At 39.9% G+C, this 27,186-nt stretch overlaps 1 protein-coding gene across 8 annotated transcripts in view; it reads right to left on the bottom strand.

Annotated features, from left to right (window-relative positions):
* myt1la (myelin transcription factor 1-like, a) overlaps nucleotides 1-25,057 on the bottom strand; it is a 52,752-nt gene extending 27,695 nt beyond the window's left edge. For 4 of the 8 annotated variants that reach the window (XM_026923751.3, XM_026923754.3, XM_026923753.3 and 1 more), the window contains exons 1-5: nucleotides 22,917-23,389; nucleotides 9,773-9,896; nucleotides 9,511-9,565; nucleotides 9,253-9,286; nucleotides 7,806-7,868 (exon numbers count right to left, since the gene is read on the bottom strand). In XM_026923751.3, coding sequence (XP_026779552.2) covers nucleotides 7,806-7,868; nucleotides 9,253-9,286; nucleotides 9,511-9,565 — 152 coding nt within the window. In that variant the 5' untranslated portion in view covers nucleotides 9,773-9,896; nucleotides 22,917-23,389. The other 4 variants (XM_034313947.2, XM_053242263.1, XM_026923752.3 and 1 more) reach the window with 4 other exon arrangements.
* Nucleotides 25,058-27,186: the final 2,129 nt, after the last annotated feature.

Raw genomic sequence — 27,186 nt, 5'->3', positions numbered from 1 at the left:
ACAATCAAAGGTAAAGGATCACAATAAATATGGCTTACAAATTGAATGACATAAGCATGTACATAAGTGTATATGAAAACCTCGCCCTCATGAACGTTTTTACTGTAATGATTTTTTCCTGCCTGTGACACATTTGAGTCACCGCCTCGGGGCCCCTGTCCCACATCAGCGTCATATCCGTGATCCGGGGAGTTCAGGTCCTGTGGGAATGAGCTGACTGAAACGCAGCTGGCAGCTTATTCCTGACACCACTCCCTCTGACCTGAGCCGCACCAAACCGGGAGTTTAAAAGCAAGATCTGTGAGGATTGGAGAGAATCTTAGAGCTCCTGAGACGCTCCCAAAAATGAACAGCTCCCCTCAAAGCAGTGGTAATAACAGGCTCCATACTAATAGTTTGACGGGTCGAGTATTCACTCAGATTGTGTCATGGAATTTATTTTACAGTTAAAAGTTTGAGAACTCTTAGTCCATAGGGCACAGTACAATAACTACTCTTATAATGTCTGTCCAGATTCATAAACTAGCCTGTACAGTATATACTGTACATAACAGTGGAGTCAATACAAGGTATTTTTTTGTTTGTTTTTCTGCAGAGAAAATATAGCTTAACTTCTGTAAACTCACAGGACCCAATTACTTTCACTGGTGTTTAAGGAGCTTAAAACCTTATAATAGATATATATATACTTACAATGGCCATAATATACCATGAGTTTGTTGTTATGGGTCAGACTACAGCCGTGACTTTTTACCCAATATGACTGGTTTGCCCACTGGCTTAACTAAACTTTGCAAATTAGTCTGAGATAGTGAGCTAGCTAATTTTGTTTTAGCTAGTTTAACTAGAAACCAAACTTTCCTGGTACATGCACTAAGTAATGTCAGTTACTCTTGTTACTTTTAAAGGAATACCTTCACACTGATAATTTCTTTGACATTAAATGTGTTGTATGCTGTTGAAGGAAATATGCGGCACATCCTGGCATTCTGGTGATTTTTTTTTTTTTTTTTTTGGTAACGGCTATTTTGTCATTTTTTTAATACTGACTGATACTGATGAATCATGCGCAGAATGGTCAGTTCTGATTTCGATTGTCTGATTTAAATGAGCCCTTTTGAAATTAATAATGTACAGCCATTGAGTAAAGTGAGGTCCATGATTGCTTGGAAACCACTTCTGACATTTCTTATTTGAATGCCTCATAAATGGTTAGAAATGGCAAAATTGTATAAAAACAAGTGCCTGAAATGTCCACCTTTATACAGTTGTGTGCATGCTGAACATTTGTGTAGAGCATAGAGCACTCCATGGTGGTGGTGGGTTTAGCGGGTAGGCAGCCAGCAGTGTGTGTGTGTGTGTGGGGGGGAGCATTTATGAGCCACACGGAGTGACCTCGCACACCTTCGCGTTTCCCACTGGCAGGCCACGCCAATTAAAATTCCACAGGTAATTAAACCACATTTGAATGAGGGAGCAGCACAGGCAGGGTTTGAGTGCGGCTGCTGTAATTATGCACAGAGAGAGAGAGAGATAGTGAGAGAGAGAGACAGAGAGAGAGAAAGAGAGAGAGAGAGAGAGCCTTTCAGCGCTGCTGAGAGAAATAATGACTTCAGCCCCAGACAACTCCTGGCGGACAAATGCTCCGATGAACTCTACTAATGTCAAAAAATGACTATTTGCCGGAGCCTGTTCTTTTCCATAATTTCTACAGCCACTGACACAGTATTACTGCACAGACTATATATTGTTGAAGTGCATTTATAGGAATTATAAATAGATATTTTAACAAATTTTAATGTCTTTTTAATTTAAATTAGTATAGACAAATAGTCTGAAAGAGCTCATGAAAGGCTATGAAAAAGTCACCTTTCTTTGTTCCATCCAAAGAAAAAAGTGTTGCGGTACATAGGCAAGTAAAAATTCTTATTTTTCATCAACTTTAATTGGTCTGAGTGCCAAGAGCATTCTTGAGGTCTGAGTTTCTTGCTTATCACGATGGCACTGCATACATCCTCGAATCAGGCTCCCATGCAGCCGGGAGTTCGGTGCAGGGGGCCTGCCGCTGCCTCTTCCAGCACGAGTTGCTATAGGAGCGCATAGTCTCAATGTCTCCACACTGCAGCATCCACAGGCATGCGTGCCAAGGCACCGTCGCCATGGTGATCTGCCCCCTCCGGAGTGGGATTTGCCATTCGAGCAGACAGACAGAGACAGAGTGAGAGAAAGAGAGTGTGCTATAGGGATAGAGAGAGAGAGAGAGAGAGAGAGAGGGAGGGAGAGAGAGCAGTGATTGCGAGTCTGACAGCCATCCCTCCCATCCTCTGCAGCCGTTCCAGCAAGAGAACAAAAGAGGCGCCGGCGCTGAGCATTTCAGTCTGTCTCGCAGGCTCGGCCTTCTTCTCTCGGCCTCAATCAACTGAGTATGAACATGCAGGAGGAGATTGTCACATTATGCATAAGCATTTCATCGACAATGAAGTCTCCTGAAACTTCTCAGTGCAATCCAAAGCCTGCCCATCTGTTCACAATCTCCTCAGGTAGATTAGAATGAAAATAGAGATCAGGGAAAGACGGAAGGTGGTGGGGGGGGTCGGGGATGTCAAGTGAACAAGGGGCTGTTGCAATCTATACAGCAAGTGATCATACACATGCAAGCTCATATGTGTATCGTATGTACTAAATATGAACATCATCCAAATAAAAGTGACATCTGGCTGAGCCTCTCAGCTGAATAAACAGTTTGGGGAAATTACATACCAGTCAGAGATAACAAACAAGCCCTCACAAGCCCTCTGCATGTATAGCAATGGCAATTTAGAGTGACTTGACAAGCGGCAAAGCCAACAGACCGCACAGTCTCCATCTTCAAGGCTGAGAGAAAGAGGGAGAGAGAGAGAGAGCGAGAGAAAGGAGGAAAGGATGGCATATGCCTCCCACACAGTCCAGAGCCCATCTGCTGGCGTGCTGTTGGTTAGAAATGAACTACCGCACAAGCACGTTCCTCTCCCTACGACATGGAAAGATGCAAATTAGAGCTTGATGCTGTAAATTAGATGCCTATATCTATATTTATATCTGTCCATCATTCAGAGCTGTATTTATGGCCCACTCTGTTCCTGGGTTTCTGGTACTCATTTTGGTCACAGCTGCAAAAAAATGCTTTAAAAGCTTTAATGGACTTTATTGGTCTATATCAACTGCCTCAAATTCCAGTGCTATAAAGAAAGAAAATCAAGACAAACAAAAAAGAGCCATGATGCCTAAAAACCTGGCACCAGTAGTCGTCACGTAGGTGGAGAGCGTTTGATCAGCAAAGACAGACAGGTAGAAAGAGAGAAAGAGAGAGAGGGGAAGAGAAAGAAGGAAACGTAACTCCATCATTTGATGGACCTTGCCACCATGTTTTGGTTCAGTGACAATCCTTTTAGTGAGCGCTACCTGTCAGGCTCTGAATTATCCAGCTCCGGTTCATGTGAGTCATCATCCATTAGAGAGAGAGAGAGAGAGAGAGAGAGAGGGAGAGGAAGAGAGAGAGAGAAGTGGGGTGAGGGAGAAAGAAAACAAGGGAAGATAGAATGAAAGGGTTGTAGAAGGATGAAAGCGTGAGGAGGTACAAAGATAACGAGCTAGATTGAATTGAGAAGAGAGAGGAAGAGAAATAGAAAGAGTTGCAGTGAGTATGACTGTTTGAAGAGAAATAGAGAACAAGGAATAAAACTAGCAACTCACATTTTCTTGTGACCAACAAAGTTACTTAAAAAACACAATTCGACCAGTGGTAACATAGTAAATATAAGACAAATGTGAGTCTTTAACATACTGATAAACATGTAAAATAATAAACCCTCACTGCCCACTTTATTAGGAACACTATACTGAAACTCAGAACATGGATTCCACAAGGTGTTGGAAACATTCCTTTGAGACTCTAGTCCATGTTGACATAATTGCTGCACATTCAGGTTGCAAATCTCCCGTTTTACCATATCCCAAAGGTGCTCTATCGGATTCAGATCTGATGACTGTGAAGGCCACTGAAATACACTGAACTCACAGTTTTGTTCATGGAAACAGTTTGTGATAACCTGAGCTTGGTGCATTATCATGCTGGAAGTAACCATTATAAAATGGGAAAATTGTGGCCATAAAGAGATACATGTGGTCAGTAAGAATACTCAGATAGGCTTTCAAAAGATGCTCGATTGGTGTTAAAGGGCCTAGTGTCTGCCAAGAAAACATTCCCCACACCATTACAGTACCCCCACCAGCCTGAGTATTTGTTACAGGTAGACAGTAGTGGGGTTTTAATATCTGATTTACCCCATCATATTCTTAGCTATTTACTTAACAGCAGCAAGAGTTTGTCCATCACTAATATTAGTTAAGTTTCTAGCTTGTTAATTTAGCACACAGGTTCAGTAGCTAAAAATGTGTCTAGTTGCCACAACATTATAATCTAATCTTCAGTTTATTGCTTATGATAGATTAGAAACCAGTGATGTTATTTTGTGAGATCACAACTCATACATTTTGCTTTACTGAGAAATTCTTTTTTTTTTTTTTATTTAGCACTGTGCTGCTAAATTCGCCCAATCACTAATCTATGTACTCACACTACGAAAAAAGCTATGTCTGCAAGTGAAAATATTTTGATATAAAATATATAGACAAAATGACTCAATATTACGGATAATGAGATTACAATAAAACAAACAAGCCTACTAATCAAGCTTGTTCTCTTGACTTATAGCTTTGCTTATTGCAAACATTTACTTTTTAGAAAGAAGCAAAATTATTGTTGAGTTGAGCATGTAAAAAAAAAATCACATTTTGAGGGCAGGTGTGATTTTGGACTATTTTGTGTTGAGCTATTTTTATAGCAGCCTTCCCCACGTAGGCTATGTAGGAAATGAATATGAGCTCAAATCACTGTATGAAAGCAACTTGCAATTTTCCTCACTACCTCTTTCCACTATTATCCCTGTTCAATCCCCTTTGGATTACTAATGTGCAATAATGCAGTAATATTTCAGTGGATATGCAGACATTGCATAGTGGACAGGTATAATGGGTCAGTACCTGAGATGTTTTAGTCTCCATGTAGCTGTCTGTTTGTCTGGAATCATGTAACTACAAATGTAGTTACAATTCTTAGCAGAGTAGAGAAGCAGAAGACCTCAGATATGTGCGCACAACGTTCAGCATGGCTAGAAATTGTCTGGCTCTGAAAGGCTATTAGATGGAGTAATGCAGCCCTATAGATTATATGTTCATAATACATTATACATTAGCCTTCCACCAGAGGGGAAAGAACCTTTGCCATGATCTAACCTCATGTACACAAAGCAAGGGCCAGAAAAAGCAATTGCTTTGTCATCATGGCTCCATAATGGCTGGCTAGGGCAAAGCAGATGCAGCACACTCTTCACAGGTGATACAGTGTCCTCATTACAGCCACGCCACGGCATCCCTGTGATGCCCCTGACATATGCGTCTGGCCTCTAGAAACACCACTGGAGCATCACTCCCTTCCCTCCCACTGCTGGTAATACATCACACACATGCAGGTATGAACACACACACACCAGTTCCTCTCTTGAGTGAGAGGTCTACTGGAGTTGTCATTTTTCTGTTGCAGAAATGCAATTACGACTTGCAGTTCACGGGGTCCCGCTGCTAGGTTGACATCAGAATCATAGCCATCAGTCTCATCTTTTTTCTCTCCTCTCCTCCTTATTCTCTCACTGGAGTAAACAGCATCAAGTTAAACATGGTGTAAAATGTCCCTGACTGAAAAAGAGGCAACAGTCTTCAAGCCGTTGGACCTTCAACATTCAGCACAAGCCCTCCCTAGACACTAAGGGACTCATCATGATTAAGAAGAGTCTTCATTCTTATGTCAAGATATGGCGATAAATGAATTCCTTTGAATAGGCGAATGGAAATCTTTTCCTACAAAGAAGAAATGTAAAAGTGTCATCCCTTCTCTCGTAAAAGTTGTGGGTCATGGTCTAGCAGTATGTCTGAGTCCCTGTTTATTTAAGCACACTTGCAAAGGCGAGTAACAAAAGAAAAACAAGCAGAAACAACCAGCACACTTCCTGCAAGAGCCCTCTTCAAGCTGATTAGCATATTAATGGTGCCAGACTCACACATGTTCCTGAAACATGCTAATAAGAGGCTCGTGAGAGCATCCGAGCATAGCGGTTAGCCAGACAATACCAAGCTTTTATGCTTTAACATCACTTTTATTTATCTACAGCTCCTATTTGCACAGAACGGCAAGACTGTGTTGCTTCATAAGGAGTGTGCATTTTTAAGGAATGTGGCAGGCTAACAGGCTAATTGGATGGTGGCTTTTCACCGTTGGCTCAAGAGCTGAGTCAATAAGGCAAATTATTATAAATTTATGTGCAGTGATTGCTGTAGTCCTACCTCCAATTTCTACCTTGGCTCAGAATAATTACAGAAATTCTTTTGAATTCCCACAGGGATTTAAAACACTACATTGGAATTTTGGCACTTCGCCAATATTTTTAATGTTCAGATTCACTATGAACATAGAACAAAAACACTAAAGAGTTTGGTTATAACATCTGCAAAATTTTTAAATAGGTAAAAACAAAATTGCAGCTGTTCAGATATGTCAAGTGCTACTTTAATTAGAGTAGGATTTATTGGGGAAAATGTGGCATGAAAGTAAAATGAGTCTTATTCAACTGTTTCTAAGTTAGAACCAAAAGCAATATACCATCTAGTTACTTCTATACTTTTTAAACAACATAATAATTTAATAAAGTAGGATCACTTCAAGAAAACTGACACAGTACTGACAAAGTACTACACCATTCTGCATTTTTTTTTGTATTTCATATCCACTTACCCAACCATTCAGTTTTAACATCACAGAGGTCTGTTTCTTCTGACTGATGACTAAGTAAGGAATAACACACTTCAGGCTGTGCAGTTATAGGAAAATAATCCACAGAATGGGTGGTGTGATATCACAGTCCAATGTGTGTTATTCCTCTTACATAACAATGACTTACCAACAATAACAATTTTTTTAATTAATGAACATCACACTTTTTAAACATTTAGTTACATTAAAGTTATCTTAAAGTTACATTCAACATTAGTTCCTGTTTCCACTTACGTTACAGCAGCTATAAACAGGCATTCTTTCTTTATTCTCTCTTTTGAAGTTAATAAGACAAAGATTTGGTAACAGTCCGAGGTAAGGCTGTAACTTTAAGTTTTCTAGCACAGGAAAGTCTTCAGGACTGAGGACTTTGCAGGGTTATGTCTTATGAACATCAACAGAGAGAACAAAGTGAGGCTGGTGAGGGAATGAAAGTAAAAAAAAAAAATCTTGGAGAATAATTAATAGTGTAAAAGCTTTAATGTTAAAGAAAGTACCAAAAATGTTTTAGGAACATCGCAACACTGTCATTAAATTGCATAAATACTGTATATGAACCTGTATAACATGCAAATTTGAAATGAATACAGTATATACATATGTAAATGACTACAAAATGTCATCTTCAATAATTTGCATATCAGATCTAAAAGGTTCATGTCGAAAAGCCTATTTTGTGAGTTCATAGTATCTACGTTTTCCTGAGTCAGCTGTTTATCAAAAGTCTTGGGAACGTCTGTTTTAAATAGATAAATGTGAATTTTGTGATGTGTTGATAAAGAGACACATAAAGTCTGTGTCTAAAAATACTGCCTTTCTACCTGAAATCTGCAAACCTTTCACTCTTCCACAGTGTTTCCTGTGATGATACGACTCTTACCTCCTGTGCCTGGCGTATTTGCCCCTCACGTGTCCACTACCGTCACAACCTGGTGTGGGACAGCTGTAGACAAGAGAAGGAAGGAATTAATTTTAAAAGCTGGCACACACTTGCACTCTCTCACTCAGACACACACAAGCATACCCACTCACGCACTCAGCACTTGAGCCAAGGCACATCAGCCTTCATTGCAAATTTACGGAGCTGTCAGTGACCTCCCGGTTGGTGACTCACTAGGCTGCATATTTCATATTTCATACTTCACTCTCTGGCTGCTCTATTTAGACCACCAGCCAACTAAAAGCAACAGTGAAATGCTGCCAGATTTGGATTCTCTGACCTGCTCGAATGTGCGGTCAGATACGTTACCCTAATCCTCCTTATTCTTCCACCACAGACTGCACAGAGCACACCACCATGCAGCACCTTCAGAGCCTTCAGCAAATGCTCCACTTTCTATTTTTAGCCAAACTAATATATCTCTGCCTCTGATTGGCAATGTACCAATTGAAGATCAAGTTCTTGGTTTTACATATGAAAATATCAAATGCCTCAAGAGCACGCACGCAATGCATTCATTCGTATGGCAGCTGGTCATCAATAATAATGTGCTCGTTCTAGCATTTTATCTCTCGCCCACAAAATGATCCTTGCCTTGTATCTCTGTCGGATCCAGAATAGTGACCCATGCATTACACTGGACCAACCTGCTGAGGTAGCAGCTCATGTGTGTGGCATTAGTGAGAAAGCGTGGATTATTTATTTTTACTCTCGTATATGAAAGAAATAAAAGAGACGTGACAAAGAGAATGGCGGAATGGCTACTCAATGTCCTCTTACACCATATTCTATATACCATGCTGTCCTTGCTGTTGTCATTTTAATTGAACACATCTTAGAGTAACAAGACAATATAAAAATAAACCTTTTTTACAGCTCCTTTTACAGGTCCATGGGTGTTAAACACTTCTTAATGATGGAGATGCTGCCATTACGAAGGCTTGTAAAGTGTGCCAAGAGTGGCACTATAGCTTCTAAAGTGAGGAGAGCAGAGGCCTGATAAAATCTCTTTCTTGCCCTTGAGAAAAACCAGTCCATTCATTCTCATTATTATGCCTGATGTCATTAAGAGTGCAGGGATATTTACCAATACTAATTGGGAGAATCATATGTGCTCACGAAAGGCTATAAATGTAGAAGGTTTATTTATAGGCTGCACCTATGGTACTTGCCATATTGAGTGAATCACATCGAATGGTTATTAAAAGTACTCAGCTCTCTGTATTTTTACTGAGGCTGAAAAATAAAAGCTCCACTTCGGATATCCAGTGGCTATGTATATTTTGTCCTTAAGAAATCCTTCAATCATGACCACTTCATTGCCAATATGTAGGTGCCAAGAAGGTTCCTGTGTTTTTAATGCATCCTCCATTGCGTCCAAACTAACCTGAACAGCTCCTGTGCTGCAGTCTCCACGGCAACTAAAAGAGAAAAGAAAAGACAATTAGAGGGAACAAACATCAATATCAGCTCCATCATAGTAATATTATATTGTCCAAGCATATCAGCGTCAATGGTGTAGCTAGAGCACTGCGAAATGCAGCGTTATCTTAATAAAAGGCCAAATATAAATCACTTATGGGTAAGAAGTAGTCGAAGCTACTAGACTGAGTGAGTTCATTTGAGTCCAGCTGCAGCATTATACCTCTCACACCTTTGGAACGTGTTCGATGGCGCTTCTCAGCTGCATCCACCTCCATCTGCAGAACAGAGCAACCATCAGCATGCAGCAATCTAGATGGGATCATATGCTCATGCTTCTTGTCATTATTTCTTATTAGAGCTGTATTTAGAGCTGTATGTGTATATCTCTGGATGAAGGAAAACTTCATCCAGGATCCATTTTAACTTGCCTAAGCACTAAATTTAAGCAAACAGTGGAGCCTGTGCATTTCAAGCAGTGCTACCTGAGATTAGCTGAGTGAGGGCGGGGTAGCGGTTTCTGAAGCTCTCCTCCTGCGTTCCTGGGTTTTGGCTGAAATGTCCCTTATATTGTGTTCAGTGACAGTGATCTTCCTCAAAAATCATTTTCTGGTGAAAAAAATAAATAAATAAAGACCATATACCACTTATGATTCACTGTGAATAATACTTTTTCAGCATAAATGTCAGTTTGTTTTTTCACATATGAAATCCGTTTACAGGATAAAGCATATATCTATAGCCAGCAATACACACCGTCTCTCTTCCTCCACTGCGTGAGTGAACGCATATTGTGTGTTTCACAACAAATCTAGTTACTGCAATGACTGCTGTTTGTGTGTGTCTAATGCCTGTATCTATTTGTGTGTGCGCGTGCGTGTGTGCTACAAGGCCAGAGGACATGTCCTGAAAGAAACAACAACAAAACCCGCCTCCAATTCATTTCTATTGAAAGGACAGTCCTATGTGAATGCCACGTCACCTCCAACCACATACACACTCAGCGTCTTTCCACTGACACATCACTCATACTAGGACGTTGCATGATATTGAAAGTGCTCGTCCTTTCTTCACCTGGTCGGATCAACGCATTTGAGCCCGAGTTGTGCCGGAGCCACTGCTAGCGAACTCAGTCTGGCCATAAATGGGGAAAACACTGCTTAGTATTCTTGCCAAGCTCCCATCTGTCTCATATAATATGATACAGTGCTCCCCTGCATAAAGTGGGCCATGCAGCTTCACAGTCCCAAAGCAGCCTGTGCAGGCTTTCTGCTCTTCCCCCTTGCTCATCCCCTGTCTCTCTCTCGCTCATTATTTGGTGGATGGTTGAGACAGGGACTGCAGTTTTAAACCTTTATGCCTGCTGTCTCAAAAGACAGTCTCGCCATGAGTGGCTTGTGCACCTGCAGCCCTGTTGCACAACACCAGACGTCGGATTCCCGTTGTGAGTCAGTCTGACTCTAAGACAAATACTGATCAACAGCAATTGGGGTTTTTTTTATAACAGACACAGATATGTCCTGTTCATCTCATGTAAAATGCATAAGAATTCAAACAACTGAGGGTGATGTGATTGGAGTTCGGTTGATTTCATACCAATGGAAGCGTAAAAAGACTGCTAACCGTGTCCCTAATGCCAAGTTTACCCTTCATAACTTTTCATATAAATTGATTATACATGGAATAGAATTTACTGTTATATCGCAGTCATGAGCTTTATATTCTTGTAAGTCTATGACAAATTTCTCTGTCAGGACTTCTGTCTAGCTGATACAAATCCCTCCTTTTAGTTCTTGTGTATGTCCATGAGACATAAGTCTATTTCAGGAGTTTGTTAGTATGGGCACATTGGCCTTTTTTTTAATCGTAATTTTTTTAATCTTAGAAGCTGCAGAAATGATGTGGCAATTTGGCGGGGAATCTCCATGAATGTCATTCCTTGTCACCTTGTAGATCTGCCATTGGTTGTATGAATTCTTACAAGCGTTACATGTTGGTTTCTCCAAAAGCCAGAAGAATTTACACAAACCAACTTGTATGAAAATGTTAGAAATGATTAAAGATTGAATTATTGTCTTTGAAAAAAGGGTTAAGGGTTACGTTGGGGGTTCTTTGCTTCCTTCTTCAGGGACAAACTGAAGAAGCTTTTTTGGATTTAACCTTTACTCTAAGAGTGTAATAATAGGGTTTAGGGTTAATAGTTCCAGTTAATAGTTCCAGTTCCTGTTCCACCTGAGGAATCCTCTAAAAGATATAAAGTTGTTATTTGCTCCTTTTCATGATTCTTCAACCTCCATTTTTTTTTTTTTTTTTTTGCATACCATCAATTTATTGTAACCATTTGTTAGGAGTGTAGGGTTAGGGTTAAAGGCGGGGCTACCGACCATAGATCATGTGCCATACAGTAGAACCTTAGAAACTTAGAACATCTCTCCTGTCCTGTATTAAACCTCCACTCATGCGACTATTCCTAAAACTAGTTAACACTTATGTGATGTGACTCATTTGATTTGCTTCAATGGTTGTTCCTTGTCTGGAGCCCTTAAACATCAGTCATGTGTCATGAGACATTATTCATTTCATTTTTTTCTTGTGTCAGAATGATAAACATAAACGTTCTTATAAAGTCTGTGTTCTAGCTTCCTTAGCGCATCAGAATGAACAGACAAATAAAGAAGACAGCATCTGATTGGTGGCGACTGATGTCTGGAACATGGCTCAATTAGAAGCTTGACAAGGACTTCAGGCTTTATCACTGCCTGCGTCAAATGGCCTGACTCACTCTGGGAGACTGCAGAATGGATGTGTGTTTGTGTGCCTGCAGTAATTCAGAGATGCTTGCAGAATCATCAGGAAGAATTCCAATCAGCCTTGAGAGCTGTGAGTTGAGGCTGATGGTGTTTTCTCGCTTTCATCTGCTCTCTGAGCACAAAGTCCAGAGCTCTTCATGATTAGCCGCACGACTGGCCATGTAACCACGTCTTGCAACAAGAACACAGGCTCCAGTGACTTTACCCTGAGACTCCTGGAGAGACAGAGAGCATGAAAAACAGCTCTGTCTGAAATTAGGCTATACATAAGATTAGCATGTTGACAATAATTGTATCTGAATGTTTTGGTTGTGGTCCAGAACCCAATTTCAAATTGCATGACTCAAACACTTAGCTGCTCGAGTGCGTCCTTATAATATAATACTTTGAGGTAGTTCACAGAGATTCAGGGACAAATACCATCAGAAGAGAGAACAGTCCTAAAATATGATCTAAATAAAAATGCTTAGCATGTATCTGTGTGCCTTTTAGAGCTAACGAGACATTGCACATGGTGTGAACATTATCCATGATGTCTTCATCCAGAGCATGAATCAGTCACCCTCCATTAAACAGACCACCACTTCATCCACCCAAAATAAGACCTAGAATACAAAGTCACATCTCACCACCTCCTTCTCCTTCCCTTCCATCCCTCTCTCCCTTTGACTTCCCCCCCATGTCAGGGCATCATTCTCCTCCATCAGGCTAAGAGGATCTTTAATTGCCGTTTCCCTGTACAAGGCCTACTCATGGAGACAGAGAAGCTCATGCCAGCAAGTCTTAATGATGCCTGGCAACGGCAGGAGATCTGACCAACACGTTGTCAATGGCAACCGAGGTGCTAGAAGTCTTCTCTGACAAAGACAGAAGAGGCAAAACCTCCCTGAGATGCTGTGTCCTCCAAGGTAGGCAGAGGGACGTCATTTCATGGACAAAGAAAAGCTTTTGGCCCACTGATCCCTGCTGTTGGGTAACACCAGGCCATGACCCCGACCCTTTGAATGTGCAATTAAACAGACTAAACATAATGAATGTTTGGGGGAAAAAAAGGCTTTTGCCTATTTTATTTTATTTTTTTTACAAAGGCACATGAGTTTTCTTTGTCACTAGCCACACTAACAAAGGACATGTAAGAAACAGAATCAATCTGATATAACAGTCTTTAAAAAAGCAGAATTCTTGTCTTCTCCATCCCCTAAATCTGTGTTCACTGTGAATGACACTCATATACTTATATCTATAAAAATGTGATGTTTAAAATGATGAAACACATTCTCAATTAACACTCTAAATTAACTTGGAAAAAAGACCATGTAATGTCACGTGACTGAGGTGAAAATATCACAATGAACCTTGTAGCTCATAGTGTATTCACAGTGTAGGCCACCTTGCAGCTCTGCCTGTCTGCCTTCTTTCACACCACACCTGCCAATTACAGCACATTCACTGCACCATAGCAGCCTGAGGGGTTCACCATGCCTGCTCTCCACAGGCTGTGTGTGTGTGTGTGTGTCTGTAAATGATTGACTTGCTGTGTACACCTTGATCAAGCAGCTATTCTCTATTTTGAGTATAAATGCAAAAGTACAAAAGTACAGATGCAGCCGTCTTCTCCCTTTCACCTCTTAACACAAAAATCTTTTTTAAATGCTTAATTCAAAAATGCTTGGATGGCTAATTAAAATTAAAGTTACATTTTTCTATTTAAAGCTGACTTGTGGGGAGCTCAGTTGGGTGATTCCACGATTGAGGTGTCATTTGCATTCTGTTGGCATTACCATTACAAATACATAAAGTTAAAAGACATTTTAAGCAATGACAACAACTTATGTGCATGCTTCAGGTAAATATAAAATTAAGCATGAATAAAACCTACAGCAATTAAAAAAACAGCATTTTGGCCTGTCCCATCCCACTATAACTATACTAAATCCTGTTACTTTCAACTGTATTTACTTACTTGCTTACTTACTTACATATTTAAGAACAAAATACATCTATTTTCAGCAGAGAAAGCTTGTAAAAAATGATATTGCTGCCTGAGATGGGTAACAAATTTTTTGTAATGGCTAAACATTGTTTATTAGATGTTGAAAAAAGATTTTAAATAATCTGGAAGAGTTACAAAGGCTATATGTCAAAAATAGGATCACGATATTCATATTATTAGAGAATGAAATGATACTTGCAAACTTTTAGTCGCAAAATCTGCATATTAATCTAGCTATATTTAGACAGGCGGGGCAAATGTTAAATAAATCTCTGAGTATATGACAAAGCAAATTGAGTCTAATACTAAAATCCCACTTGTTATATTTGCTAGGGTTGGGTGTTATGGTATATTTTTACAAATTTGTCTACTATTCAATAAATCACTAATAATATAACAAAACAAATAAAGAATCAGAAACTGAAATCCCATGAATGTCTTTCTTTGAGCAAATATGAGCTGTCTTATAAGCAGTTAGCAAGTCAGTTAGCTCTACTGAATGGCTGAAGGGGGTGTTTTCAGGTTGAATATTACGTATATTCACAGATTAGGCATTCTTAATTAAGGGAGAAAGGTGTAGAAATGTTTTTAGGCCATTATAGTAGTTTCTTGGATATTAAAAACATATTAAACAATTTGTTTGAATAAACCCATATGCTGGAATGTACAGTACTGGCCAGTTTCCTGCTCTTGATTGGATCTCCTGGTTTGCCATGAGTGAGTGCTAATCAGCAAGGCAAATCAGGGCAGATTGGGCCAAGACGGAGAGGAAATATGATTTTAATCAGCGTGCTGCTCCCTGCGCTCTCTCTCTCCTGTCTGTCTCATTCACAGCGCATTTAGAGATGGCGATGGCACGGAGCAATCAGCTAGACCTCTACTGCATCCCACTGAGAAGAACATGCTTTAATTACCACCAGCTAAGACAGGATCTCTCTCTCTCCACCTATCTATCTAGCTCTCTCCCTCTCTCTCTCCTCATGCTCAGAGAGAAGGCTAGAGGCCTTGGCATAATTATACGCAATAATTTGCCATTTTTTCCCCGACTTCTCCCATTTACGTAAGAATAACAAAAATTATTCATCTTGTTAAAATTCCATTTTCAGCACCATACCTACTTGTGCTATGGGGGAATATGTTCTAGCGTGTGTTTGGAGGCTTGTGCTGCCGTGTTCTGTAGAGACATTTGGCTTTAATGAATAATTAGCACTGTGATTTTGCTGAGTCATCATGCTTGAGGGCCTGCACTGGACTCTAATGGAGGTGTTGCCTCATATCGCCCATTACAAATCTGTCTCCGGTGAGCCAGTTGCAGTGGCCTGGGTGAAGCGTGGCTTTTTTTTTCTTTTGTATGTGTATGTGTGTGCGTGTGTGGTAAAAATAACCACTCTCCCACTTCATGACTCATTCTGTGGGCTCGCTTGTCCGACTCTCCCAAACAACGTCTGGAAAAAAACCCTGCAGCCAGCTCCTTGATTTACAGGCTGATCGTTCATTAATCTGCGTGTGTGTGTGTGCGTGTGTGTGTCTGCATGAGTGCTGTGCTCAAAATATGTCAACCTAGCTGGCTTCTATGACACGATAGTTTGAATGTGGTTCTTTATCAAATCTTCACGGAAGCCCTGTTAAATACAGTGATTACGTAACAGCAGAGGTTTTCCTGCGCACGTGACAATAGCAGAAGAAACTTGATTCAGGCTGTATTGAATCCTTTATGCTGAATTAGGATTACTGAAGCATTTTATAAAGTAGATTTAGAAATAAGACTAATATTATTCAAGAGTCTCAGAGCGGTGCAGTGCTAGCATAGTGCCTGTCAGCTGTGGAAGTGTGTAAGTTTGGTGTTCTGGGATAGACTCGCCCATTCAGGGCGTATTCCTGCCTCTTCCCCAGTGTTCCCGGGATAGGTTCTGGAACCACCATGACCCTGACCAGGATAAAGCAATTACCGAAGATGAATTGATAACATTAAATAAAAAAACGAAAAATATGTCTATAGCTTCTACACATATACATATACATACAATATGGATACACATATACATTAGGGCTGTCACAATGAATTTCACTGCACATTCGCCTGTTTATAATACCATATAAATCTAGTCATTCTAAATGAATAAAAACAATTGTACAGTATGTGTCCTTGACGTGATATTAAAACAGACACAAGTCATTCTTTTTTTCTGTTAATGTCAAATACCATTCTACTGGAAATACATTGCATTATTAGGCTTTAAGATACCGTTCTGTTATACCCATATAATCATGCCATTTAGGAAGGCATTGCAAAAATGTCAAATTTAGCTAAATAATCAGTGGACAGAACTGCAAATGATTTTCAATGCGAATGAAAAAAATAATTCCAATACACATAAACATATATGGTACATATGCTGCATTCGACTAAAGATCATAACTCATAATTTATGACCGCCAACCAAGAAAAACCAAAGAAAATGCTCCCTCAATTCGGAATTCCTCCTCGGTAACCCGGTAACTGTGAGTTCAGCAAGTGACGTCAAATCAACATACTGTAGCTGTGCACAGCATCAGCTGTAAACCAAGTAGCACTTCTTACATTTCAATGAGTTATACTGTATGTACTAGTGTTTGCTTTAGAACAATCAATATAGAGACATATTCACTCGTAAAATCTATAACACTGACTATACAATTCGCTGTTTTGAAGAGGAAAAAGATACATCACTCATCATAGTTAGCTGGCTAGTTTGGTGCTAACAAACAATAGACCAACATGGAGGCATTCACCATTTGGGTTTTTTCCCACTTTGTAACTTGAGATAATAAAATGACGTAATTCAGAACCCCAACTTCTCACATCTGATGTAAATTGGATGCACCATTATTACACAACTAATATTGTTTGTCCCACCAAATAATGCTGCAGTATATACCTAATTATTACAATGTGGCATAAAATGAATGTCGTCTACTTCTAGCTAGCTCTTTGTTGCTATATGGGGAAAAACAGCTCTTGTCTTGTTCCACTACCCCTTTTTCCTGGCAGTACACTATTACAAAAACCCTGTAACCTGTCTTCCTGTCTGTAATTGCAAAGTAGCCACTTGTCCCAATTTAGGCTTCCTAATGTACTCTATATCCTTTTTTCTTTGCAGGAGCGCAGAGAGGCGAGAGAAACCAGGCAGGACTCATATAATCACCTGAGATGAGTAATTAGGAAAAATGCCCCGTCTCGCAAACCCACACACAAAGAGTCCTTTTTGCCTTCAAAGAGCAGGGTGATGATGACGGCTTTCCCTCTACCTCCTCCACCCCCCAAACCCATTTTCAGCTTCACTAGCATGATAGTGGCCTCATCATGCTGCTCAGGCTCAGGTAGAGAAAGCCTCTCTGAGATACGTCTGAATCATCATCCTCATCATCAGATGTCCGTGAATGAGAAGTTTGCTTTTAATGCACCTACTGCAATATCTGTCTGGCTTACTGCACACACACTGCCTGCTCAGATAGGATCGTTAGTGAGAGAGAGAGAGGTGTGTGCTGCATGGCAATGCACTGTAAGTGTGTGCTGTAACAACTGGAGCTCCAGTATGGATTCAGTTAAAGTGATGTGAATTGAATGTGAACTTGCAGGGGTCCATATGCATGAGAAGTGCTATGCTATTGCTTTTTTCCTTGCTCCTAATCTTCCAGTGTTGTTCCTCTGATTGTTTGTTCTATCAGACTGCAGCAGAAAAAAAGAAAAAAAGCAAGATAGATGAATTCTGGGAGGATGAATTACATGCAGTGCAGATATAAAATGTTAGTTATAGTAGATGTTGTGTTTAAACGGAACGTGTGAATTTGTGCTTTCGACGCGGGACAGCAAACACTGAACACTTTTAAGCGGTTGAAATCATGAAAATACTGTTGCTAAGCAACTAGGAAATATTGACACTGAGCATACAGTAGCTACTGACTGAGGCTAATGATTTAACTCTTTTATACAAACAGGCAGGATGACACTGGAAATGCGAAAATTATGCCATAATTACATGGAGCAGTGACTGTAAACTTAACGTCCATGGGCCCAGCCATATTGAGAAAGAAAATTGTGTTGCAATTTTGACTTCTGAAGTGGTGCAAGCCCACATGAGTGGACTGTTCATGGGGAATCTTTCTGTGCACTTGACTGATGCTGTTGAGCCACTTGGTTAACATGGTACATAGTTAGCACTTAATGGAGTTCAAATAGAGCTGCCTGCTATCACAATGATGGCACTGTGGTTGGTTAAGGCTAATTAATTATCCAGCCTATCTTGTGCAGCACTGGGCGGGGATGTCTAGGAGGCTATTGAAGATTGCAGTTATTTCATCATAGTCCATCTAATCCGTTTCTGTTGCAGCTGTTGTTAGAACTACTCACCATGACCATGCATTCACAGCTGCTCTAAAATGGTGTATACAAAATGCCAAACAGCTAGCTAGACAAAGTTTCGATAACAGGTCAAAGTAGGTAAAAATGGAAAGAGTAAGAGGAAAGTGAAGAGGTAGCTCATTAATTCTGATTTATACATGGTATGACTGCATGTCATCTACTTCCAATACAGTTTTGCTCAACTAAAACCAGCCAGGAAAAAATAGGGCGAAATATGTAAAATCTCTCAACTGAAATGACCAAGATTGTTCTTTCGTCTGTAGTCGTGAGTACGTTCACTACAACTACAGATAATAGTAAGAAGGTATTTATAAAAAGAAATGTGGATTAATCTTCTATAATGGATTAAAATGCTTGTTCTAATACATTATCTTTCTGTAGTAACAGCTCATTCACAGCGACTTGTACGGTGGACGCTCCACACAATCTAAACCTAATAATAAACAGATTTTAAAAACATGTTATTAAAGGAAATAGGTTAATATGTTACAATAAGGAAAAATGTATAATTTATAATTGTAGATTTCTTGAAGCACTCTGTTAGGAGATGTTTATGTAATGTTTATGCAAGGAGTCTCAGGTGTCAGCATTTTGTAACATTCAGTAAGTTTGCATTGTGTGAGAGACTTCAGGTCAGAGGTGTTTGCACTTTCTGGTTTCTCAGTAACATGAAAATCTTTTTTAGAAAGAAATAAAAAGAGAGGCTGGTGAGGGAACGACATTTTATAGCTACTTTAATGTATGTGATGACAGTAAGTTGTTTCATGGATGTTCCACAACATTAAATATAACTATAAATGGTTAAAGAACACAACTTGTCATTCATTAATAAATTAAAAATTGTAATTGCTGTGGTATTATAGGAATAACATACTTCAGGCTGCGCTGTTATGCAAACATAATAACACCACGCTGGGCATGGATTATTTTCCTGTAACAGCACAGCCTGTCATGTGTTATTCATTACCTGACATAGGGTTTAATATCCAGCAGCGTGTTATATACGCAGATGAAAACTTCCAAAAAGTCTCCATACACAGGGGAAATTAATACTTTTTAGCAAAATGTCTTCCAAAATTTTTCATAATTAGTTTATATATATATTTCAGATAGCCTTTAAGAACGCCTTTGACAAAAGGAAGAACATATTGAAATCATTCTCATGGCTGGATCGGGAAGCTGTCTCAAGGTTGCAGTGGACTTTAACAGGAAACATGGCAAGCACATCACACATGACACTGTTGCCAAACTTATTAACAAATTCAAAAAGACTGGAAGTGTTGCGGACCAACCGGGAAGTGAAAGTACACAAACATCCACTGACAAAATCAAAACCAACAGTGCTGGCATAAATAGTCCCCTATGTATGGAGACTATTGGGACACCCTGTATTCTGCACTCAACTTACAGAAACTTAACAAATCTATTTTCTAGCTAGCTCTACTTTTTGTGTGTGTGTGTGTGCGTGTGTCCTTCAGGAATAACTTCCACTGGTCCACTAAATGGTAATTCTATTCCTCCCTCTACAGCCTTTATCAAATATCTGACAGAGTAGAGAGCACATATCTTATTCCATTATATGACTGGTCAGATGTGCTGCGCTAATTTGATTGTCATTATAAATGTAGTTTCGATGGCAGGTTTAATGCTCTCATACAATTGCAATTTTACTGGCTTGGAAAATGTGACAGGTTGAAAGGGAAGTAAGGGTCTCCTTCTGACCCTCTTCTATTCAGTGAAATTTCTTTTTATTGTTCTCTGACTCGGACCTGCTTATATTATGCATGAGGTTCATTCAGAGCAGAGACTTTGACCTGTGCAAAGCCACAATCACAATCACAGTCAAGGACTGGCAAAGACATTGTCCATTTGTCTAATGATACAAAGAAAGCAGATCCTGTAATGCTTTAGTCTGATATGAAATAATTAGTAATAGAATGAAATAGCAGAAAACTGTCTTTATGAGCTCCACATTTTATGTATTTTGCAAAAAAATGTGTACAGATGCCTTAAACTACTTCTCACACTGAATTCATAATGAATTCAATGAATTCTGCTAAACTTGCCGTGCCTGAAAAATGCTCACTAAATGTAAATTCACGTATATGTAGACTACATTTGGTTGGAATACAGCAGTATGGGTTTTTTGAGCTTTCTGAGTAGTTTTAATGAACTGGTATAATATTGGAATTCAGAGAAGAAGGCAGCTTTCTCTTTCTGTGTGTTTATGCAGAACTAAATAACTCTGGAAACACTGCAGCTAGTGTGTCACTCATATCACTAAGTGGGACTGCTCTAGCTCTGCACACCCAGAGGAAAAACCAACAAAAACATGAGGTATGAGGAATTTCCTGGACCATGTGTGGATATAACAGGTCAGAAAATCAATGAGATAATTATGTCATGCATGTATGTTGCACGGCAGTGAAACCAAAACCACTTGATACGGTTCCTCTCCAAGCCGCATTCACCAAATAGGTTATTTATATCACCACATATCAGACTGTGTGTGTGTGTGTGTGTGTGAATATTGGGGTGGGGGTGTTCATTAAGCTTGTAACATTGTGAAACAGGCAGGGCGTCTCTCTCTCTCTCTCTCTCTCTCTCTCTTTCTCTCTCTCAGCCAGCTATCTTATTAATGACTCACTGAGTCTGGCTCACTGAGGCAGGAAAACCCTCTGGGGTCATACAGCTCACAGACAGATAATTCAGATTGGCTCATACGAATCCATAATTAGTCTTATTTTCAAGCATCTACCTCAAAATTCATCATCTGCTGCACAATCAAACTCTCAAAAGTTACAGACTCTACCATGAAATTCAAAAACCATTCTCACGCTGAACCGTCTGCCTCTATGAGCCTAATCTGAAACCATGTATAGTTTGTGACTAACCTCACATGTTACAACAAATACAAAAAAACAGAGATCAATTACAAACACTAAAGTCAAGATTTGATTCTTAAAACTCTAAGACATACAGTATGTTCCCTACTCTCATAACTACATTTTTCATACATAATTAAATAATAAGAGTTTCATAGTTGCAGGAATGTAGGAATAATATACTTTATAACTGAATAATAAGCTGGGGACCTTATAAGATATTAACTTCGTCCTTCACATTAAACCTCGGGATGGGCCAGTGCTGCTTCTCTCAATGCATATAAACTAGTGTACACTTTCTACACACACACACACAAATACATATAAATATATATATATATATATATATATATATATATATATACACACACACACACTCAAACACTGTGCAAACTCAAGTTCAAGCTCAAAAGTTCAAACTGAAATATTTCACGCTAATTATTTTCCATTTTCACACTGTAATTAGTAAAAAGGGCATGAACAATTCAGCGAGTCCTGGGGAAGTCATAAACCATGTATACATTTTTATGCACAATATCAACATCCTGTTCATTTTTTAGTCTGGAGGTCTGCAGCAGGCGCGTCCAACTGAAGCACAGCACCAATACAAGGACAGAGACTTAAAATTCAGCTTTTAGCAGAATCACACGAATGTGAAGAACTTTTCTCAGATAACAGCCATGCATAAACAAATCATCCAGTGCATTTAAACATTAATAATGAATAACAAGTCTTTACTTCAAACAAAACTTCAGCACAAAAAGGCATTTCATCTGTGACCTGAAATGTAAAACGTAAAACAGTACAAGAGGATACTAATGATGTAAGTTGAGGAATTGTTGCTGTTTATGAATAAGGACCTCTTCCAAAAAACTACAAAATCATACATGTATAATATATTCATACAAAAACAATAAATACGCAGCCAGTGTGATCTGTATTTTACATACATTAGCCTACCTTTACTTATGCCATAAATCATTTTGTAGTTCTCCCTTTGTTTAAAACCTCAGGCAAGAGAAAGTTTGTCCAGCAAAAGCTAGCTGCAACTTGCTCAAGTTCAAATTTCTTTAAGACACTTTCAGATACTTTTATTTTTGGAATACGAAGTTACCTCAGTCACTCTGTTATGAGTCAAGAAACAATCCCGTGAATGAGTGCATGATCAAGGTAAGTGTAATATTAGTTTTCAGAAATCTACTGTCAGGCTGAGAAGATGCTGACGCTGAAAAAAAGTCAAGTTACAAATCAAGCATGGTGTCAACAAGCTCGCATCAGTCTTACAAATGCGTCGATTCAGTCGTGATCACTTTGTTAGACAAGTAGTCTGCAGCTCAGTGTGCTGGAATGCACAAGTGATTTCTTCATGAATCTAAAGATTCCCTTGCTCACACACAGACATGCATACGTATAGAGACACACACGTATACAAGCGTTCACACCAAAACATCTAGACTCACATACACACTCAATAATTTCAACTGGATCATAAGAACGTTCAATCCAAACAAGAGAAGAAGTGAACAAAACGAAACCTACTGAAATGGCGACTCTCTCACACACTCTCTCTGTCTGCCTCCTCTCTCCTGTAGCCTGAAATGCTGCGATGGTCTCTCTTTCTTTCTCTCCCTCTCTCTCTCTGTCTATCCTCCCTTATTGTTCACTCTTAAGCTCCTCTCTTCCCTTGTTCTATCAATCTTTCTTTGTTTGAGCTCACTGTATTCCGCCAGCACTTGGAGAGATGGAGGGAGAGGGAGTGGAGGAGCGGGGGAGCTGCAGCCGCTCTAGAGGAGAGAGAGAGAGAGAGAGAGAGAGAGAGAGAGGGTGGGAGGAAGAGCGAGAAAGAGACAGACAGACAGGAAGGAGGGGAGCGAGAGATGGAGGGGAGGGAGCTGGAAGCAGAATATACGAGGCAGGAGGGAGAGAACGTGAGCGCGACTGAAGCCTCCAGAAGCGATGCTACACTGCAGCAGCAGCAGAGTGAGAGTGTGGAGGATGGATGGAGCATGCAGAGCCAGACCTAGCCTACCTCTTCTCTTCTCCACCAGCCAACCTGTGAGGGAATTGAGGGCAGGTTGAAACGTCTATCAGTTTCTCTGTCTCTCTGTCTCTCTCTCTCTCTCTCTCTCTCTTTCTGCTGTATTCAGTCAGGACAGTAGAGATTTTTTAGACCACAGAATGTGTGTGTGTGTGTGTGTGTGAGAGAGAGAGAGAGAGAGAGAGAGAGAGAGAGGGGGGAGGCGGGGTAGAGAATATGCCTGAATTTATTCCAAACAGGTTTTTTCTTAATTCATCACCATAGTGTTGATATTATATCATATATTAGAGCATACTATATACAAACAGTGTCTCCTCTGATTACATATTGTCCTACTCAGACCTTTTAGCTAGATTTTATTTTAAAGAAACAGATGACATTATAATATGTTAAACTATCTATAGGTTAGTTGAAGTTTATTTTTTACTGATACTTTGCTTTTTATCCAAAGCACTCCTGGAAGCAAACGTCCCCTTTATAAAGTGTATGTGTGGAGTTAGGGTTAGCTAATGGACAGCTCCCGGTGCTGAAATCCCAACCAGAGTGGACAGCTCTGTCTGCAGAAAACACTGAAGAGTGCCTGCTGGATCAGAATCAGAGTCAGAATCAGATTCAGAATCACTTTATACACAGGAATAAAGTAACATGGAAGATCAGTGCAATGACATATAATGTGCAGCAAACAGACTTATAAAAGTGCAGACATTAAATGCAGTACAATAAACACAATAAATACAATACAAATACAAATACAAAGACCACATCCAACACTTTATGGAAAGAGAAGTTCAGTACTGCGTCGTTGTCATAGATGGCTTCTTGAGATTAGTAACCACTGTTGTGAAAAAAAAAACTGTTAATGGTGTGATACTGGCTCTGATGGAGCGGTACTGTTTACTCAACATGCTGGAATCAGAATATAAATCAGTTCTAGACTCAGACTCATACTCTGAAACTACTTACTATTTATCAGTTGTATGGAATATACAGGTGGTATACTATACACACTATATGGCCAAAAGTATGTGGACACCTGACTAATCACATCCATATGTGCTTTTTGAAAATCCCATTATAAATTTAGTCCACCTTTGCTGTTATAATAACCTCCACTCTTGTGGGAAGGGTTTCCACTAGATTTTGGAGCATAGCCACAAGAGCATTAGTGAGGTTGGGCAAAGAGGCCTGGCACACAGTCAGTGTTCCAGTTCATCCGAAAGGTGCTCAGTGGGGTTGAGGTCAGGGTCCCCTAGTTTCAAGTTTGGGCCCCTTAGTTTCAGTGAAGGGCAATTCTTAATGCTAGCACACACAGAGACATTCTAGACAATTGTGTGCTTCATATTTTGTGGCAACAGTTTTAGGAAGGCCCACATATGGGTGTGATGATCAGGTGTCCACAAACTTTTGGCCATATAGTGTACATTGGTCTTGGTAATTCAATGTATGTCTATTGATAATGCGTATTATTCATAGACTCATCCTAGAAGCACAAGTCTACCCTTGTGAGCTGTGATCTACGTGGACATCCCCTAGTGCTGAATGATCTGGGAATCAGAATAGGAATCGTGATGCGAATCAGAGAGAAAATTAAGATTAGAGCTAGAATTAGTTTTAGCATGTTCAAAAGAATCAGTATCAGAATCAGTAACAATCAGTATTCAATTCTGAATCAGTAACAATCAAAATCAGTATCAGCATCATAATCAGAATTGCTATCAGTATTAGAATTTCGATCAGTTTCAGAAGAATTAGTATTAGTAGCAGTCTCAGTATTAGATCTCAATAATAGAATCTCAGTAATCTGTATCAGCATCAGAACCAGCAGTATTATTAGTGGAATCCGAATCAGAAACTCTTCTTTTATCAAATATGCACAAGTTCTTGGCAATATTGCCAGTACTTAATAGATTTGTGTACAATCCAAAGACAAAAGCAAAAAGAACCAACAGACCAACATGCATGTGCACTGAAACCCTGAAGTGGTCACATGCAGATTTAGCATGAGACAGCAGCAGCTAAACAAGGCAGTTTGGGAGACAAACAGTTTATTTATTTTGCTCCATCTCTCCCCTATATCTATTCTGTTTGAGAAAACAGATGAACAGAGCAACTGGGCTGCCTGTCTTCCATGTACTGTATATAATGGCAGCTGTCTTAGAAATGCCTCTGTAATCACATTAATAGGCTTAATCAGTGAATTAGCAGCGAGGAAATGTCACAGTGGCCAGCAGAAAATAGAGAGGCTAATTAATGGAAGGGAGACTGGCTAAAAAAGCCACCTGACAGCGAGGACGCTTGTGAAGGGTACGCTACCTCATCGTCCCAGCTCAAAAAGCCACAGATGGATGTACATAATCGGCTTGACTACTTCTGAGGGATAACTATTGTCCGGAATAGAAGGGGTCCTTATGAATAGATTCTTCAAAGATTGTACATACATGTGATTTGTGTGTGTGTGTGTGTGTGTGTGTGTGTGTGTGTGTTCAACGCATAGCCTTCTTGTCACAGCCTGGAAAACAGAGCGATCGATAGACACCACACTACACAATTACACACACTAACACACACAGAGCAATCACACCCCTCTCAAGGCTCTTTCACAGCCCCAGCATCAAAGCCTGCCATTTGGAGAAGCCTGCAAGTCTGTTTGGTGCTTCCCTGATCTCCGCCACTCTCAGTTTTATTCTGTAAAGGCTACAGGGGTTATGAAAGCACCTGTAAATACTGGTCTGAGATCAGCTCGACTCTTTATTTCCTCCACATCCCAAATGGGAACAACAGACCGATCTCAGATCAGAAGCCAGAGGTAAAACAGCAGCAATAGAGGCGACAGGCACAAAGAAGCAGAGTGGCTGGAAGCAGCTACGGAAGGTGGGGATTTGGGGAGGGGGGTGGAGGAGGGGGGATGGGGGTGTAGGGAGCCATAAGCAGTAATTAAAGGAGATAGGCTGGGGAGCCTGAGAAGAGAAGAGACACAGACATACACAGGCATGGAGAAAGAGCTGAGGCAGTGGTGTGTGGATGTGTGGATGTGGTGGGGGCAGACATGCCTTCCCTGGCAGAGAAGACAAATGCAGAATGATAGGTTGGAGGAGCCTCATAGGACCTGATTTACTTCCACAGAAGGTGCATCCACACACACACACACACACATACACACACACACACACACGTATTACTACCCTTATAGGATTTCTTATTTATCACTGTCAGGGTTGTCAGGACTGCATGACCATAGCAGATTAATGGGCAAAAAAAACACCTTAATCTAATCAAGAATCTTTAGAAAAGAAAAAAGTTACATCTACCTCTAGGGGAACCCTTAAGGGTTCTGTGTAGAACCCTATAACAGAGACTTTCCTTTTCTGATAAGCTTCCAAGCTCAGAAGCCATTTTTTTCCACAAGAATTTAGATCTACTGCTTTAAAAATCAAGACTATTATATTTAGTGAATCACTCCAAAGCATATTTGAATGCATGAATTATTCAATAACTACTGCTGAACTAATAGAAAATGTAAATAGTCATGAGAATGAGGGATGTAAGCATGGACCTGACAGATCATGGGCGTGTAACCCTACGTTCACACTAGCAACAGTCGATCATTCATTTTTGATGTACTATGTTTCAGTGATAACAACAAGCAACAAAGCGACGAGTGAAATGAGGTGAGATTTTCTCAACGTTATGCAAATTAGGCATGACGTGGTAAAGCAGCAAATCCAAATGATTGGCTTGAAAGATTCCTCAGACCTCAGATATCTATCATAT

This window comes from Pangasianodon hypophthalmus, chromosome 19 (assembly GCF_027358585.1).
Source record: "Pangasianodon hypophthalmus isolate fPanHyp1 chromosome 19, fPanHyp1.pri, whole genome shotgun sequence".
In the NCBI taxonomy this organism is placed as follows: domain Eukaryota; kingdom Metazoa; phylum Chordata; class Actinopteri; order Siluriformes; family Pangasiidae; genus Pangasianodon; species Pangasianodon hypophthalmus.
The sequence above is the reverse complement of the archived record's forward strand: the minus strand, read 5'-3'. Positions and strand labels throughout refer to the sequence as shown.